Source organism: Canis lupus, chromosome 26, assembly GCF_011100685.1.
Source record: "Canis lupus familiaris isolate Mischka breed German Shepherd chromosome 26, alternate assembly UU_Cfam_GSD_1.0, whole genome shotgun sequence".
Classification (NCBI taxonomy): domain Eukaryota; kingdom Metazoa; phylum Chordata; class Mammalia; order Carnivora; family Canidae; genus Canis; species Canis lupus.
In genome coordinates, this window is record NC_049247.1 from 37,020,922 (window position 1) to 37,040,284 (window position 19,363).

A 19,363-nucleotide genomic window follows, 5' to 3' on the forward strand; every position below is an offset into this window, starting at 1 on the left:
AGTTTTACAAAGACATGTAATACCGTGTAATACAACACAAACACAATGTCACAAAGAAATAGGAATTATTTTTCTTCCACGTTGATAACCCAGCCTCCAGCTTTCCAAACGAGACATAATATGTATGTCCCGTGTGCAATCTCACAGTCACTTGATTATAAAATACTCACTTTCCAATTTGTTTTCTTATTAGATTTTATCTTAGGATTGGATTCCTTATTCCAAAACACATTTTCTAATGTCATATGGTTTATGACTCATGAAAACATCTTTAAACCCAAATACATCTTCTCCAACTTTTAAGCTAAATAGTGCTAGGATGAAGAGGCAACATTTTCCTTCAGTGAGACGTTAGGTGAGGTTTGGAGAATTAGCAGTTTGGAAGAGGTGATGCGATTTTATGACACGGAAGTGACTCATTCTTTCACCATGGAGTGTGATTTCTGGAATGGCTATTTGGAAGCAAGTGTGTGAGGCAAATATTCTTTAAAAAAAAAACCCATAAATACTCATTTGTCATGCTTTGTTCATCCTGGATAATAAGTAAATACAAGACATGGACTTAGTGATCATTGAACTGCTACAGTTTTTCTCCATTGGCAATGAATACACATTAGAAATGGAGTCTGGGGGCACCTGGTTGGCTCAGTTGGTGGAACACGTGACTCTTGATCTCGGGGTCGTGCATGAGAGCCCCATGTGGACGTAGAGATCACTTTAAAATATCTTTTTAAAAATGTAGCTTGCACTATGAAAAATGAGTCATGAAATTAATTCAATAGTGTATAGGAGGAAACACAATATCAAGCATAAATTAATTTCCATCCTGTGTACCTGACTTAGTGTTAAGGAAGCCAACAAGTAGTGAGTATGTACCTTGTGCAGGCATCTGAGTAGGCCTTGGGGTTACAGGGAAGCCGTGGCTCCTGACTGAAGCTGCTTATGAGAGAGAGGCCAACATGGCACAGCACCCCCAAGGTCCCCCAAGTTTCATGCTCTCCATTTTAGTAAGAGCATCCCTCACCAATTTTTTACTGGACACGTGGCTTCCTTGGTAGAGGTTACTGTCTCTAGCTTTTCTTATAGCTGAATCCTGGGCGTGAGTATGAGAACAGCAGGACGCGCTCTGCTCTCTCACGCCTCCTCTACCCCTCCCTTAGGATGGAACTCCAACACAGAAGCCATTCAGCTTCAGGTCTGAGCATGGTGATCACACCTTGGCGGTGGGCGGGGGGGGGGGGGGGGGGGGGGGGGGGCTCGAGCAATAGTCCAACTGCTCCAGTCCATCCAACTGGATGAAGCTAGGGTGCCTGATTAACCACATGACGTACCACTGTGCCTCTCACCTCAATGATATTAGGGCAAAGAGAAATAAATGTCTATGTTATTTGAACCACCATGTTTTGGGGGCTTTTTGTTACCACGACTTAGCAAATCCCTGCTGCAATAAATAAGCAAATGATGATCATCCTGCAGGTGTTCCGTGACAGCCTTGTCCCTCAATTAGTCTGGTCCATTTCTGGGAAAAGTATAACAGAGTTACTTTTACACCAGGTGTTCAGGCCATAAGTTTGGCATCCTCGACCCCCACCTTCATCTCACATACCAACCCGTTATGCAATAGTACTGGCTGAACTTTCAACACAGTTCTTACCACCTCTACTTCACCACCTTCAAGTCAGTATTACCCCCCCTTCCTGACTGCTTCAATAGTTTCCCAACTGATATGCTTGCCTCCCTCCCTGCCAACACAGAGTTTCCAGGGCTCCAAGGAAGCTGCAGATTCTCCTGAGTGGTCCCACCTTGAATTTAAAAAAATAATAGGGATGCCTGGGTAGCTCAGCGGTTGAAAATCTGCCTTTGGCCCAGAGTGTGATCCTGGAATCCAGGATCGAGTCCCATATCAGGCTCCCTGCATGGAGCCTGCTTCTCCCTAAGCCTATGTCTCTGCCTCTCTCTTGCTGTGTCTTTCATGAATAAATAAATACAAATCTTTTAAAAAATAATAAATAAAAATTTAAAAAATAATAATAATAATAAAAGTCCTTGACGTGGCCTGCAAGGCCATTTGAAGCCCTGTTACATCACTGATTTCCTTACTGAGCTCCTCACCCATCCCCCATAATCACTTACCCCGGCTCCAGCTACACCGTCTTCCATACTGTTTCTTGAACAGGTTAACCACAACCCATCTCAGGTCTTTGGGCATCTAGATTCCCTTTGGCTGAAATGCTCTCGCCCAGACATCAGCATGGCCCAGTGTCACCGTATTAATTTCTCTGCTTCTGTCAATATTCAACTTTTAGAGGCCTTCCTCCACTACTATATCTAACATGGCAATTTCTTCTCCATCCGCATGTCACTCTCTCTCCCCTTACCCTGCTTTGGTTTTCATAGCACTTATTGCCAATCGATTCTACACACACACACACACACACACACACACACACGTAATAAATGTTTGCTTCATATCTTCCGGGGTAGAGTATAAGCACAATATTAACAGGCATTTTGCACTCTTTGGTCTGTACTATAACCCAAACACTTAGAACAATGGAACAATGCCTGGCATGTAATATATGCAAAATAAGTGTTTCCTGAATGAATAAGTTGCATGAGTGAATGAAACACAGTGTGACCAATGTTCTTATACAGGATGTTACAGCCCAGTAGGGAAGTGTCAGAGAAGGCTTCTTAGCAGATCCAACTCCTGCAGTGACTCTAAAGAGCAGTGAAGTCTTGGTGGGTGTATCTCAAGCAGAGGAAAAAACATCTATCGAGTCACAGGGACAAGAACATCCAAGGAAGTGGAGCCAAAACCATGGAGTGGCGAGTGCAGAAACTAATAGGGAAGCAGAGGCAGGAGTTAGAGAATTTCTCCCAAGCTTATTTAACTAATTATGTGCTAAGTAATCAAGATTCCAGCTCACGTCTGCCAAGTTCCAAACGCCAGCTCTCTTCATTTCACTGCAGAGTTTTCTACCCTAAGGAGTTTGGAATTTGCCACGAGAAAGCACTGGAAAGCAGTAAGCAAGGAGATGCCACGCACACATCTGTCCTTTAGAAAGATCTTGCTCATGGTCATAGAGAGGATGTAGGAAAGTGGAAGAAGCCCAGGGACAGGAAGACCTAGAGGAATTGGAAAGCTGAAGGCGAGAAGCCCTGAAGTTCTGAAATAAAGCAGTGGCAGACAGAGACATCACCGAAAGGCTGATAAACAGAAGCGGTTTGAGGATAAGCAGACACGCGGCCTGGAATAAGTCCTGGGTTTCCAGCGTGGGCCAGGGCCAGGGCCCGGGATGAAAGGAGGCGTCGTTCACAAAGGTGGGAAGGCAGTAAGGTTCCAGGAGGAGTATTCCGAGCATTTCTAGCTGGTCACACAGCCACTTAATGGATGGATCTGGATTAACCTCCCAGGATTAATGGCTCTTAGTCCAGTGGCCATCCGTCCACAAGACAACTCAACTAAATGGCTAAAGCTCCTCACATAAAGCACACAGAAACAAAAGACAGAAGCCCAGTTCAGCAGTCTAGTTATGTCACAAAAAAAAAGTCTACACTGTGTGAGAACATGAAACAGAATGTACTGTTGGGAGAAAATACTCAACGATTACTCGCATAAAAAACACATTCTAAAATTAAGTTCTCATCACAACATAATGTCATATGTGTTCACAGTTGGAGTAAGCCTTTTATCTTCTAATGTGACTTATCTCATAAGAGCTGCCTTTGGGAGAAGAAAACAGAAACTTGACTTTCCAAGAAAAATAATTGAAAGAAGCAAGTGTTTTTTGTTTTTTTTGTTGTTGTTTTTGTTTTTTCTTTTGGTTTTTTTTAAACTCATCCCAAGAAGATGCTCAATAGCATGGTGGGAAGATAATCAAAAACAAGGAAATGCACTAGCAAAAAAAAAAAAAAAAAAAAAAGGCGCTTTGCAAAATGCATCAGCAAAGAAATATGTAGAGATGTTACACATTTACTTAGCAAAAAGAATTTAAAAAGACATCCAATCAGTAACTGACAATTTCGGTTTACACTTGCATTGAGTGGACTACACCGGGACCACGCGTAATATAATGTACTCTCTCATTTCATTTGAAAGCATTTATGCCCTTGCATGAGTAATTGCACTGAACCTTCCAAATAGAAAAAGCTACATTTTCTAGAATTCTTTTAAGTGAGAAATAAACACACCATAAAACCGTTTTCTTCTCCAAAAATGCTGATTGGATTCAAAGCATATTTGATTCCTTTATTCTTTTAGAACTATAATTAAAGTCTAATTACAGAAAAAAAATATTCAGTATCCTACTCCACGAATTCAGGATAATCACTGGGGAAACCCAACTATCTTCCCAAATCTTGACCATCAGAAAGTGTGCAAACAGAACCCACAAAATGCATCAAGGATGCCTTTCAAACTGTGAAATGGGATGTGATTAACGGAATAATAGGCGCCGCAATGCAACTGGGTTGCCCATTGTTGATCAGTATTGGCTATTTGCTCTAGATTTAAATGTCTGTCTTCACAGAAATTTTTGTTTCTACCTTACCAAGACTCACCAAGACTTTATTTAAAAGCCATTTGTTACCCAACCTTCCAGTTATAAACCAAGCAAGTCCTGCAGATGAAATGTACAGCATGGTAACTGCAGTTAATAAGGCTGGATTCCATAATTGAAAGTTGTTAAGACAATAAATCTTAAAAGTTCTCATCAAAACAACAAAAAAATTTATAACCGTGCATGGCAGTGGATGTTAATTAGACTTACTGCGTTGATCATTTCTCAATATGTCCAAGATCAAATCCTTGTGTTGTATACCTAAAACTAATATTATGTTATACATCAATCATAGTACAATAAACAAAAACATAAATAAAAAGACGCTTGTTTTGTAACACGATCCTAGGTATGTGCTATTTGGGGTTGTGGAGTTAATATCTGATTTTTTTTAAAGAATTTTATTTATTTATTTGAGAGACAGAGAGTATGTGAGAGAGAGCAAGTGAGTATGAGTGGGAGGTGGAGGGACAGAGGGAGAGGGAGAAGCAGACTCCTCGCTGAGCAGGGAGCCCGACATGGGGTTCGATCCCAGGACCCCGAGGTCACGGTCTGAGCTGACACTTAACGGACTGTGCCACCCAGGAGCCCCTCAATATCTGATATTTTAAACAAAATAATCCAGCGTCTTTGTCAGAACAAGCATGCAGTTGGTCATATTTGTCTTCAGGTCATGTTTCAGAACCGCTTAACACTAACAAAAATTACTGAAAACTTCAGAGATTTTGCTTCTCTGGGTTAGATCTATTGATGTTTATTCCATTAGACCTCAACAAGGAAATTTTTTAACACATGTATTCACTTGAAAATAATAAAAGTATTACATGTCAAAAAGATTTTTATGAAAATAATATGTTAAAAACAAACATTTTAGTAACAGGCATGCCACGTTTTTAATACTTCTTTGGAAATCGAATTGATGTCTGGCCCCAGAGAAGACAGCTTCACCCTCTGCTTCAGCCCCCTCCCTGCAGCTGTATTACACGTCATGTCACTTCTAGAAAACTCTAAGGCACACTCATGAGAGAGTGAGACAGAGGACAAATGACCTGCTCGTATTATGATAGAGACACGTTTGACCTCAAAGAGCCCCTACAAGTTTCCCCGGACCAGACTTCGAGGACTCCGCCTTCGAAACGCTAGTGTGATTACGTTGGAAGGAATTTTCAGTTTATTACAAAGATTTCTCATTAAAGAATTTTAAGATACTATGAATATCTCTGAGTATGAACTCTGTTAAGATACCAAAATTCGCCCATTTGATCTGCTGCAGGTAAAGCAACTACTCGCAGCACAAGAGAACGTTCATCCATCTCCTCTCTCTGCTTTGTTTCACTAACAGGACACTTCCACCTCCACTCAGACCTCTTACCTGGGCTGTCAGACAGGTGTCACCCACGTGGCACCCCCAGTGGCATCTGACCTTCACATCGCCGCGACAGACGCCCGATTTCGCTTCCTCACCACGAACTCTACACACTTTCTCCCATCTCAGAAAATGGTACCACTGTTTGCCCAACTGTCCTTTTTTTTAAAAAAAAGATTTTAGTATTTATTTGACAGAGAGGGTGTGTATAAGACAGAGAGCACAAGCAGGGGGAGCAACGGAGGCAGAGGGAGAAACCCCTCGCTGAGCAGGGACCCCGACCCAGGGCTCGATCCTGGGGCCCTGAGATCATGACCTGGGCCAAAGGCAGACGCATCACTGACTGGGCCACCCAGGCATCTCGCCCAGCTGTTTAAATCAAAAACCTACAAGTCCTTCCCAATTTCTCTTTCGTTCACCCCCGTAGCACATCTACGAGCTGCCAAAATACGCCCGCCGTGCCTCCCTTCCCATGCTGTCATCCCAGCCCGAGCCAGCATTACATCCCGCTTAGATCACTGCTATGTACAACCTCCCAACCGGAATCCCTGTGTACCCTATCCCCACTCCATGGGACATGTTTTCCACCTCGATCATCCGTGGCATCTATTTTTCTACTCCTAAAACTTAAATCACATCATGTCCCATCTCAACCTAAACTCCAATGCTCCGGAAATCTCTTGAAATAAAATTAAACCACCCCCAGCATCCTACAAGTGACCTTGCCAATGTCAAGTCATGTCATGGCCTTCGTTCTCTTGACTAGGCCAATCCTTCCCCACCTTGGCACCTTTCTACTTGCAGCTGTCCCCATCTGGAACCTCCATCCACACTTTCGTGTGTGTGGCTCCTTCCCGTCACTCGGGTCTCAGCTCAAATGATACCTGCTAAGGAAAGCCCTCCCTGCCCCATATCCCGATCTGCCACACCTACCTTGTGATTCTCTCTTACATCACCCTGTGGTCTCGATTTACTCATAGCTCCAGAACTATTGGGCTTATTTCTGTGAATATTTCTTGTGCTTTTTCCCTACTATGTCATCAGGCTGAGGGTCTGGACGATATGGGACTGCGTCTATCTTGTTCACTATTATATCCCCCAGTGTCTACTGACACACAGTCAGATCTGAGAAAGCATTTGTACGAATTAACAGCAGAGATGAATAAATAATCAAATGAACTGGTAAGTGAATCATAATAAAGAAACCGTACCGCCAAAAGAACTTCATTAAATACTTTCCTTGCTGTTCGCAATTGTCGAGGGATTCACAAAGAATTTCATGTATTCATGGACGACGCTCAGTCAAATCCACAGTCTGCTTTATCTCTTAACACCTCTTCTACTTTTGTAGAAACACACCATATGGAGGAGGAGGAAAGCACGGTAGTTTAGCAAGGCCTGCTATGTATATATGCAACCTAATTCTCAACACAAAGAAAAATCTGCTGAAACATTCTTCCTATTTCATGTGGATCTGACCTCTAGACTGTAAGAAATAAAAACTTAAATTCATAGGATTAAATATAATGTCAAGACTTTCCATAGAAGATACCTTAATTGTCTTTTAAGAAGCTGGCATGAAAATTGTTCTAAAAAACACCTAAACTAAGTATTTTTCCTTTGCAGACTAATTTTTAATGCACTTGAGAGCCTTATCATCAATACCTAGGACTATTGTTGTTAATCCTCTACTTTTCTTATAAATTTGAATTTAACCACGGATAGCATCCCATATATTATATCAACCACCCCCATCATCTCCTAAAATATAATGTGAACTCTGGAAGGAACTAATTTCATGTAAATTCATATACACACATATGCGCACAAAGTATAAATCTATGTGCATGAATATTTCCAACAGGCTGAGTCAATAAAAATGTCTGCACTGGAAATGTTGGAGCAAATTATTACAAATCTTTAAAAAATGACTTTAATTTAAGGGCATGTGCTCCTATCATTGAGTGGAACACTGGGGACAGCATAAATCTATGTTAAGAATATTGCTGAAGGTCTTAAATATTCTAAAACAATATGCGATACAATATAATAAGAGAGTAATGTAAAATGATGCTCTGTAAACACAAGTCAAATATAAAATGTAGCATTGAATTATATTTTTCTAGTCATATACATGAAAAAAAGAAGTTGGATGAGTATGTAAATGGCTTTCGGTAAAAGTTATCACAATAGGCTATTAATTAAACTCTAATGGAAACGAATGCTCACTCCCTTCTTTTTTGCCAGTGGGAAATCAGTGACATTTTAAAGAAGTCTGAACGATTTTTGAAGGAAAATTTTAAACACGTTGGCGTTAATTATAATTGTGTGAAAAGTGTTAGCTTTACTCTGTAAATACACCATTGCATATTAGTGAAATGGAAAACTACCTTTCCTAACACTGGGCCACCTTCACCAGATGATTTTTCCAGTATAGCTTTGCTATTGATAAAAGAACAGTCACTTAATTGGCTTTGAGAATGAAAAGCATCAAAGTCACTTCAGTGCTCTTGTTAAGTCACACAAGACAGCAGCACACAGTCAACAGAAAGTAAATACTGTCTCTTGTTTTAAAATCACCTTCTTCCATTTATTTCTATGAATCACTATCAAGTGGTTTCATCGGACCCAAAAGACAATCAGCTTTGGTAAAGTTGGGCAAACAAGGCAGGAAGAAGAAATGGTACTAAATAAATCATTAATATAAATACAGTCACCAATAATTTCTTGGTATTTTGAATACGCATAAAGCGTGAATTTGGGGGAATTAATTTTAATAGCCTCTTAAATCACCCATCGTAATTTTATATCTCCGTGCGCACCTTAAGAAGTTAAAGCACAAAAATGTTTTCATTTTCATCAGAAAGGAGTTTACAGATGGGCCTAACTATAAAGATCAGACTCAGACGTCAACCTTCCAAAGCTACAGCAGTTAAACCCAGATAAGGTATGTGCTATTACAGGCTGCCTTTCCCCAGTGTGGAGTCAGGGAAGAATTCCAAGGAGGATTCAGAGACCAGTTGCAAGGCCTTTGTCCCGGGGGTGGGGTGGGCTGTTGCCATGGCAGCCACACCACGCAGCTTCTGGGTGCTGGGAAGCAGCTCCTCTCTGCCCAGCCCTTCCGGAACCTGCCAACACAACTGCTAACCATTCGGGGGCTTCTCATTAGAGGAATGGATATTAAAAGCATTAGCCTGTCCACCACCCCCCACCAAAAATCATTTGAAATCTTGTTAAAAGTCTGAAGAAATACATCTCTGTGCTCTGAAATTGAACCCACGACAATTTCAGAAGCCTGTGTAACATTTAGCATGCAAACCGGTCACCCGTCCCGTGTCCTGATGCCCAAAGTCGGTTTTACTTCATTAGCAGGAAATCAATGTGTGATCACACGGTTGCCAAAACGGTACTAATCCAGATTTTCTTTTCATTTTTTTTCAGCGACGCTGTACTCATCTTGAACGTTCACTGAAAATGCATCTTTAAACTTTCAAATTTGGCATTCTCTCAAAATCGCAGAATGGAGGGGTGGGAAGTTTAGCAAAATGAATGAGCGTAGAAATAAAACCCAAAACTGGTATGAAGTAATAGTAAGAAAGATACCTGTAGCTATTTTAACATAACCTATGAAATCCTTTACCAATTTTAGATTGATTTTTTGAAAAAAAAAACACAAACAACAATAACAACAACAACAAAACCCTGATGGCTCTCCTACTTTTTCTGTCTCAAAAAAAAAAAAAAAAAAAAAAGCAGATATGTTAATTTTCGAGGATTTTATCTTTTGAGAGTCTTCAAAAGTAAGAAAAGCCACACTACTGCCCTCCTCGATGTAATAAATTCAATTCTACCATTAAAATTTTGGAAATAAAAATGGAGCAAGCTACATTGCTACATTGGTAGAACCACAATGTGATCAAGCTATTTTTACAAAATCAACCAAAGAAGTAAGCAGCTTAATGAGTAGTAAGAACGTTATCCTTCAAAGTATGTCAATTTTTCCAAAAATGATATCCTGAAAACATCTTGCTAATTTTTCTTGACTTGTACAACAAATGCCATTACTTTACGATGACACACACACATCTTTATCTATATTAGCACCAAAGGAAAAACGTATGGCTTGGCTTAATCATCTATCCCTACTCATCAAATCTATCACTAAATGACTCGTGATTATTTCCAAATATCCAATGCACCCTCACAGAAAAAAAGACACTGTTCTCTCCAAGGGTATTCAAAAATATATAGACTATCCTCTAAGGACCATTTATAAAGAATTCTTAAAATACATTAGGGAAAAAGGAACATAGAAATGAAAATGTATTGCCTTTCCGGGTTCCTGTTTTAAAAAGGACAACTCTCATTTAGATCACAAATGTGGACATAACCCTTGATAGATAATTCCTCATGCACCTAAGTCAAGCACCTGCCTTCACGGACACACGCATACACATAAGCATGGGCATGAAGAATACTGCCCTCTGGAACTTCTTACCAAGATGCAAACATACATCAAGAAGAAGACTGATGTATTTGCCTACACTAGAATTAGTAACTTCTGTTCATCAAAAGAGTCACAGATGAGTAAAAATTAAAGCTACGGATTGAGAAAGATATTTGCCAGGCACCTAACTGGCAGGGATTAAACTATGTAAAGTCAACCAACCAACAGAAAAAAAATGGGGGGATCCCTGGGTGGCGCAGCGGTTTGGCGCCTGCCTTTGGCCCAGGGCGCGATCCTGGAGACCCAGGATCGAGTCCCACGTCGGGCTCCCGGTGCATGGAGCCTGCTTCTCCCTCTGCCTGTGTCTCTGCCTCTCTCTCTCTCTCTGTGACTATCATAAATAAATAAAAATTAAAAAAAAAAAAAAAAAAAAAAAAAAAAAAAAAAAAAAAAGAAAAAAAATGGGGAAAAGACTACAACAGACACTTCACTGAAGAAACACAGAGGGCCCTTGAACACAGGAAAAGCTGCTCAGGCTCATTAGCAATTTAGAGCAAAAAAAAAAAAAACTGGAAACAGTCTAAATATAATCATTAGCAGAAGGGATAAATAAATTGGGTTATGCAGCGCAACATAAAATTGAACCAAAAAATTAAGCAACAGGAAAATACGTGCAAGATGATTCGAGTTACATAACATGGTACAAAAGCATTTAACACTGCACGTACAGGGGAGTTCTTGAGAGGAAGCCTTTGGAGGGCTGGGTTCTCATAGGCGAGCTTGTAGGAGACGCGCTCACAGCCCCACAGACAGGGAACGTCGGAGTTTAGGGAAAGGATGGGAGATGCACGGCATATGAGTCAGCCACAGGGAATCCCTCCTTCACCCCCACAAACTCTCTCCAAGCAGATGCTCTGCAGTCACTGCTGGAATGACTCCTGAGATGGGGTTCTTGCCATCACATCAGGCTGCTCATTTCACTCCTGGAGCGTATTATTCAGCAGCATGTTGATTCCAAAGTCTTCCCTATAGCTTGCATTTCTCCTTAGGTCACGTAGATTCACGAGGAATAATTCCCTTTTCAAGTGACAGCATTTTCAGTATCTAAAAAGTATGCTTTCTTCCTAAAATTTCCATCTATGCATGGGTGGGATATATATAATTATACTTCCTGGACTGGGTCGAGTCTATCAAAGGCTTTTTTGAAGCTCGGCACCCCAAAATCAATGTGATATCCCCATTGCATCGAAATATCTCAGACCCTTGTCTTCGCCATTGACTCCATACTGAGATACAGTTTAATATTTGCATTTAATACTTCCTGATCCACTTGGTTTATGACCACTTCTTCTAAACAGATGTCTCTTTCGGTTTTAGATAAGCAGTCATAGGTTTGCTCTTCCACATTAATATTATAAGCTTGGCCCAATGAAAGAGCTGCAAAACAACTTTAAGCGCATCCGTATTTCACTGTTCTAAAGATAGCTTTCAGATTAACATGAAAAACTCATAAGGCCAAAAGGCAACACCTAGATTTTGGAGAATAAAATGGTCTGTTTCTCATATTAAAATTACCAAGAAAGCTCATTCATATGAAAATGCATTCAATTCCCTCACACTCACGAGCGCAGGTAGTGTTTTGAATGCCAAATGACACGGCGAGGCTCATCATTAATGTTCAATTTTATATAAAATCCCTCTCTGAATGTCAGCTTTCATACATCATTTAATGATATAAAGTCAGTAAAAATGTTTCAGGGGGAGAGGTGAGCAGAGCTGAAAGTACCAAGTCAAGCAAGTTTACTTCCCAACAGCGGCCAGCAGGATGATTCCCGTCCCCACTGATGAATGAACAGTGTTGGACATCAGTCTACCGGGCAGACCTGGGATCGACGCACAGAGTGGGGAAGGAAGCTGCCGAGCAGACAACCCGACAACTTTGTCTTCAGAAGGAAAAGGTACAGTCTCTGTGCAGTAACAATAGTAAAGTGAGTCCCTGAGTGTTCATGGGAATAGTTAAGTATCACTTAGCATCCGTGTACAAAGGCCATATTCAAAGAGTTGTGCAGGATGAGCTTCTTAAAAAAAATGGGGGGTGGGCTGTGCCAAAAACAGAATCAATGCTATTCACTACAGACAGAAAACATAGGTCCCTCCGGGTGTACAGCAGAGTTGAGTCCCAACCATAAGGACAGAGAGATGGGCCAAGATTAAGCCAAAGCACGAATGCTCTTTCAATAAGGAAGGAGTTATGGGTAACAGGAGAGGAGTGAACCACTGAAGATGGATGGAGAGGTCAATAAGCTCTTCAGTGTTCAAAGGATGCAGAGAGACATAAAAGGTATTTATAGAAACACCTGGGGACACCTGAGTGGCTCAGCAGTTGAGCATCTGCCTTTGGTTCAGGGCATGATCCTGGGGGTCCCAGGATCGAGTCCCACATCAGGCTCTCTGCATGGGGCCTGTTTCTCCTCCCTCTTCCTGTGTCCCTGCCTCTCTCTCTCTCTCTCTCTCTGTCTCTCTCTCATGAATAGATAAATAAAATCCTTAAAAAAAAAAAAAAGAAACATCTGAATTATTCTGTCTTTGCACTATGGTCATTCAAGTTCTCTATTTTCCTTGAAAATAATCAGATCATTTTTTTAGCCTATGGTTGAATGCTGCACATCTTTAATGGGCTCCTAAAACTGGGATCATAATACCTAATAATTATGTACCACAAAGACTTCTAATCTGCACTTTGAAAGTTATCATTGCCCCATTTATGTGTAGGAACTCTGGAGCACATAGCCCAGGTTCACACCTCAACGTCCCAGTGGGATGATCCTGGCCAAGTTACCCACCTTGTCTATCCATCAGGGTCTCCATCTATTAACATGCAGAGAACAGAATATCTACTCCTCAAGGTTGCTATGAAGATTGAAATGTAATACTTATGAAAGGATTAAACACTACCTGGCATTTATAAGTACGTAATAAAAGCTATTATCATTAACAAGCACCTCATAAAAAAAAGGATAATTTCATTGAAAAGTTTAACTAAAAATAGCCAATGCTCATAGAACGCTAAATAGATGACATTCCCTTTTTTTTTTTTTTTTTTTTTTTTTTTAGGAAATAAAATGTAATCTATTTGCTTCCACAATGAAACATCACAGAAAAGGTACAAGCCCACCACTTTGATGGATACAAATTCAACATTTTTCAGTATAAAAATATTCAATTAGATTCACGGAGAAGATGCTTTATTCACATCACCATTGAAAGTCACTGAATCAGAATATGTATTATTTTGGAACACAACAGACTAAAATGTCTCTATGATAACCAAAAGGAGGGTAAGAGTATAAGGAGAGTAATAAATATCACATCATGATTAAGGCTAGTGTCCATTTAAGAAAATACACTGTATTCAAGTATTTCTTAAGAGTCATTTATATATTTGAAAACATAATTAAAATATAAACAGAGCCTCAGCAATGTAACCTACTTACGCTACTGCTTTAAAAAACTAATACCAAACAATTCTGACTCAAACTTAACATTGAAACTTCTACTAGCCAGCAATTTTAAGTATCTGAAAGTCACACAACTCATTTTGCTTGAAAATATATGATAATATATTTACACTACCCCCAGATGATTTTTTTCCCCAGTCATTCCTAATTAGTGAAGTCTTACCATATGACTATTCTCTTTTGCTAAAACGATGAGAAAATTCTGGCATTTAGGTGTGCAATCATACTTGGGACACTGCCCAGCTAAAATAAAAGCTACTTGAGGCACATGTTAAACAGCATTATATGAAGAAACTTCATTTGAGTAAAGAGAGACAGAGAAAACCGGACTGATTTTCCACGTAAATTCCCTGGGTATTTTCCTGAATGTCTGGATAATAAGCAAGTTTGTGAATGATCCTCCATAACCTACTCATCCGTAGTTGCTATGGATTGCTCTTTATAAATATTAATGCTCACAGATGAAAAAGAATCCATCTCTATCAAGAACATTGCTATCTAAATTTTGAGAAGATTAAAAACGTTGATAAAAAGCTAATTAAACAATGAAACATTTCTTCAATTAAAACTTATAAAAATTTAAATGACCTTTTGTTTTTAATTTGAAATTATTTTGACACAAGGGTATTAGCACAAGATCGGCCAAAGTTACACTGAACTGGTTAGAATCACAGCTTGGGGACAGATCGGCATCAGTTTATAAGATTATATCACGTTCGTGAGTTTAGCTGAAGGCAATCAACAGCATTACTGCAAAATCTGTGACTCCGAATATTGATACACTATTTAAAATCCTGTTTTACGAAAGATAATTAAGAGGACTTGCTGTTTAGTCCATACAGCAGGAAAAGTCAGATAAATAAAATTCATCAGAATTGGCTTGAAGCAAGGGGGGGAGGGGGGATTAGTATGTTTACCTTTACGTCGGGAAGCCTGTCATGGGTATTTCTTCTTTACTTTGTCATAAATATGTTTGTGTGTAGGCGTGTGCGTGTAAGGGCATGTATGTGCACAAAACGCTTCGTTTTCTTCTCTCATTCCCCCTTATTCATGTAACACGAGATATAGAGACTTTACATCACAGTGTTTAAGTATTAGCTTTACAACATAGCATCTCAATTACGGAATATTAAGGGAAAGAGCAAATAGTACCCCAGGACTCTGTACCCTCTTTAGGGTAAAGTGTTACTGGGTTTTCAGCCCTACTCAGAATCGTCACATCATGTTAGGTGGAGCTTCGAACTTGCTGCCACCTTTACTTGGAAATTAAGCACGGTTTAAGGAGATGCGCGCAGGTGCCCCAGTTGATAAGAAGTGGACCTGGGATGGTTAATTTTATGTGTCAACTTCCTAGGCCACGATATCCAGATATTATTGGTCCAACATTATCCTAGATACTTGCGTGAAGGAATTCTGTAGAAATGAACATCTAATTCAGGAGACTTTGAGCTGTGGATTACCTTCAGAATGTTGGTGGGCCTCGTGCAATTGTTTGAAGGCCTCAATCGAAAAAAAAAGGCAGACCTCCCCAGAAAAAGAGGATTTCTGCCAACAGCTGACCTTCAGATTTGAACGGCAACATCAACTCTTCCCTGGATCTCTAGCCTGCTGACCTCACCATGTAGATTTTTGGATTTGCCAGTGCCACAATCACATGAGCCAATTCCTTAAAATAAGTATCTATCCATCAAGATCTATCAATCGTCTCTCTCTCTATCTATCCATTTATCTATCCATCTATCTATCGGCTCCATTTCTTAGGAGAACCCTGACTTGGGTTCAATCCTAATTCTACTATAAACTAGTTGGGAGACCCAGGCAAATTACTTAACCTCATCAGGCCTCTGTCTTTTCAACTATAAAGAAGAATAATAAATATTACCCCTTACCTCATGGGATTGTTTTGAAGGTAAATAAATTTTATACACGGCAAGCATTTATTATAAAAAGCATGCTCAGTGTGTTGGACCTTGTTCTAAGCGCTCAGTAAATACACACTAGGATTTCCAAGCTTCTTCTGACATAGCTAGTAAACTAGCAGTTAGTCTTAGAAGCTAAGGTAGTATGGATTAAGAGAATTTTTTTGTTTTTTAGAAAAAATTTCCAAGGTTGCATGGATATCTATTTTCGTAAGAGATATTCAAGATAAAGGAAAACAACAAACAGGTTCTGGAAACATCCATTTCTTGAGTAGATTTTCAATAATTAGCATCTGCAAATAGTGGAAGTAAGGTGGACTTTCCTTTATAAAATAAGGATGTTCTTAAAAACGTGACTGACAATAAATTATCTGAAAAATCAATGACAAAACCACTGAAAACTATAAACTAAGAAATGCTTGAAACTTGGTTTTTAAATTGTTAACACTTCCTGACATTTCTCTCTGTATTTATAGTTTATACTTGATCTCTGTATATTCCCTGCATTTTTCTCATCCTTTCTGCTTACTACCCACATATACTCTTGCCCTATAATTTCATCTTCTTCCCCTGCAATTGTCTGCCAAGTGAATACTGTTTGTGTTTTTGTCTATTGTGTCTTGGTTTTATTCAGAAGAGAGCCTCACTGAACATTTATTTCCTTTTGGAGAAAAACTTCATGACACTGACCCAAACGCTGAAAACTTATGGAGAAAAAAAATGATCGAAATTATGACTTAGTAGTTGACCACCTCATACGTGTCAAAAACAATCACAAAGAAAAATTAAAAGGTGAATGACATATGCAGGAAGCACATTTCTTACGTCCTGCCAAGTATTTGATAGAAACAGTAATACATACTGTTATTTTACAATGTTTTATACTTTATTTTTTGTTTTGTTTTGTTTTGTTTTATACTTTACATTAAACCTGATCTCCAATTATTTCACATTACTTCAGAACAATCTTACAAAGACAGGAGAAAGCAGGATTTTGCAACATCGGCGCTAAGGACAATTTGGGCCAGATGATTCTTTGTTGTGGGCAACAGCCCGGCGAAGCAGCCTTCCTGGTCTTTACCCACGAGATAGTACCTCTCCCCACCTCCACCCGTGACAGCCAAAAATGTCACCAGGTATTGTCAAATGTCCTGTGGAGGGATAGAATCCTCACCAGCTGAGAACCACTACCAGGAAGTAGCGGCAATCAACAGGATTGTTGACAAATTATGTAAAACCCAGAGAAGTTAAGTCATTTGCCCAAATACACCCCTCTTAATGACCTATCAACCTGACAGTTCTGGGACACTGCCATGAATGCTTAGGGTAAGATGTTGATCACCACCTATAAACTGACTAACGTCTATACGGCAACTCTCTGATCTTACAGGCACTTCTGAACTCACTTTGTCCCAGGCTGACCCAGTCATCTTCAGGCTTTTGTTTTCTCCCAGAAGGAAGACATGGTATTAGAAATTACAAGTTAGAGATACACGATATGAAAATCTTCCTAGGTGTACGATCTGTTTGGGTGGTGCCTGCCTCAGTTGTTTTTCAAAGCCGTTTCTATCTTAATTTGCCCAAGATTTAGGAAACAGTCCATCACTCTTACTAATTAGATAGCTAACAGGTCATCCGACCAGTCTGATTTCTTCTTTCATGCACATATAAATCACCGAAAACGTTCTTTTTATAGAAGCATGAGAGCAAGAGACCTAGTCATACACTGAAAATTAAAGGTAGAGCTGACACTCGGATTATCTGGCCAAAAATACCTTCCGCAAGTCTTGAGCTTCTCTGGAAGCTTCGCGAGCTTGCTCAACGACCTGGTGGCATGCAGACGTGCCCGCTGTAATCAACAGCATTTCTCTCTTTCGCCCTCTCATCCTTTCTCCATGTCTAAAAGCACACTAGATTCTCAGATTCGTATTCTAAACACGAACGCTTCATATGACTACTCAGCCACTGTGTCTAAAGCGTGTTCCACCTCTATCCAAACTGCTTCTCAAGAACAAAAGACAGAGAAGTGGAACCGTACCATATAATACATCACCATCTGTGTGCAGGCTGATAAGATGAAAGGCAGCATCTGAGTGTCAGAGGATTAGAGTTACAAACCATACCTTCCATGACGTACACCAGTGACCCCACATCTCCTTCTTTGATGATGCAACTGTCTTTGCCGTACTCCACCGGGTACATACAATCCACAATCTCCTGGATCTGCGACAGCTCCAGGTTCTTCATGAAGTCATTGTCAAGGATTGCTTCCTTTATGAGATCCTTGGACCTAGGGGAAGAGAGGGAAGATTTATTGGCACATCCTACAAGTGTTAGCACAGTCTGTGAAGTTTAGCAGAGCCGGACAGCGCCCTGGCACATTACAATGCATTTTCTTGTTAGGAATCCAATCATTTTGTGAAGGACCCAAGAACAAACTAATCCCATGGCAGTCCGAAAGACACTGAGAAATTCTCCTTCAAAGGGTGAGAAGTTAATGCACACGTGACCAACCAGAAACAAGCACACTCACACCGTTCCCATTTTGGTTTAGAATGTGTCTTGATCACAAAGATGGTGAGAAAACCAATGGACAAGCACTTTATTATTTTTTATTTTTATTTTTTTTGGACAAGCACTTTAAACCGAAGTTTGCAGCTTAGTTTAGGGGCACTTGATGGGATAAGCACTGGGTGTTATGCTATATGTTGGCAAATTGAACTCCAATTTAAAAAAATATATAAAAAAGAATTAAAATTTTTTTAATAAAAGGAATAGATGTGAAAAAGATTCAAGAAAATTTTATGGAATAAACACTGTTATCACTATCTTTACACATTACAAAAGAACGTCAGGATGTACCGTATAATACACACGCATGGTAAAAAAACGATTTGTTTACCTATTTTTTATATGCCTCTTCCACTAGACTTTACGCTCCATGCGGGTGGGGATCATTTTTAGTTTCTTCTCTCCTCCATGCCAAGTGGCTACTATAACGCGAGTTATGGTGCGGGTGTTCAAGAATAATATTTTGGTAAAACATGTTAAGAACTGGGTTCCTAATTAGCTGTTGGAAACAACTAGTAGAAATAGTTCTTTATCCATACCTTACACATTTTCAGAGAAAGTCTATTTCTCCAAGCAGCTTAAAGTGAGGTAACCGGGCGGATAAAACTATTGAACAGGATGTTTTTAAACACAACATGATTTAGACCTGGATTAAACAGGCAGTCAGCGGGAAAGATATTTACGAATTATGTAACTGGGGTTCAGTGGTTAGCAGGAAAGTTTTGCAGAATTTAAAGATGGTGATAATTTGATTCTCAGGGATAAGAAGTTCCAAATGATTTCCTACGGAAATAAAAATTAAAGAGAAACCAAGAGGAGCACAAACAGAGGGCTGTTGGAGATAAGACAACAGTTAGAACCTTAACAACACGGAGAGAAGGCAGCACATTGGGAATTTTACATAAAGAGTCTTAATTTGAAAAAGATCTGACTATGAGCTGGTCCTTGTCCCCATCTTCTTCACGAGTGGTTCTCAGAGA

The 19,363-nt window shown here is 39.8% G+C and overlaps 1 protein-coding gene across 3 annotated transcripts in view; it reads right to left on the reverse strand.

Moving 5' to 3' along the window:
• PRKG1 (protein kinase cGMP-dependent 1) overlaps positions 1–19,363 on the reverse strand; it is a 1,199,428-nt gene that overhangs the window by 1,024,277 nt on the left and 155,788 nt on the right. For all 3 annotated transcript variants that reach the window (XM_038576027.1, XM_038576026.1, XM_038576028.1), the window contains exon 2: positions 17,936–18,102. In XM_038576027.1, the coding sequence (XP_038431955.1) occupies positions 17,936–18,102 (167 nt within the window). The remainder of the gene's footprint in view (positions 1–17,935; positions 18,103–19,363) is intronic.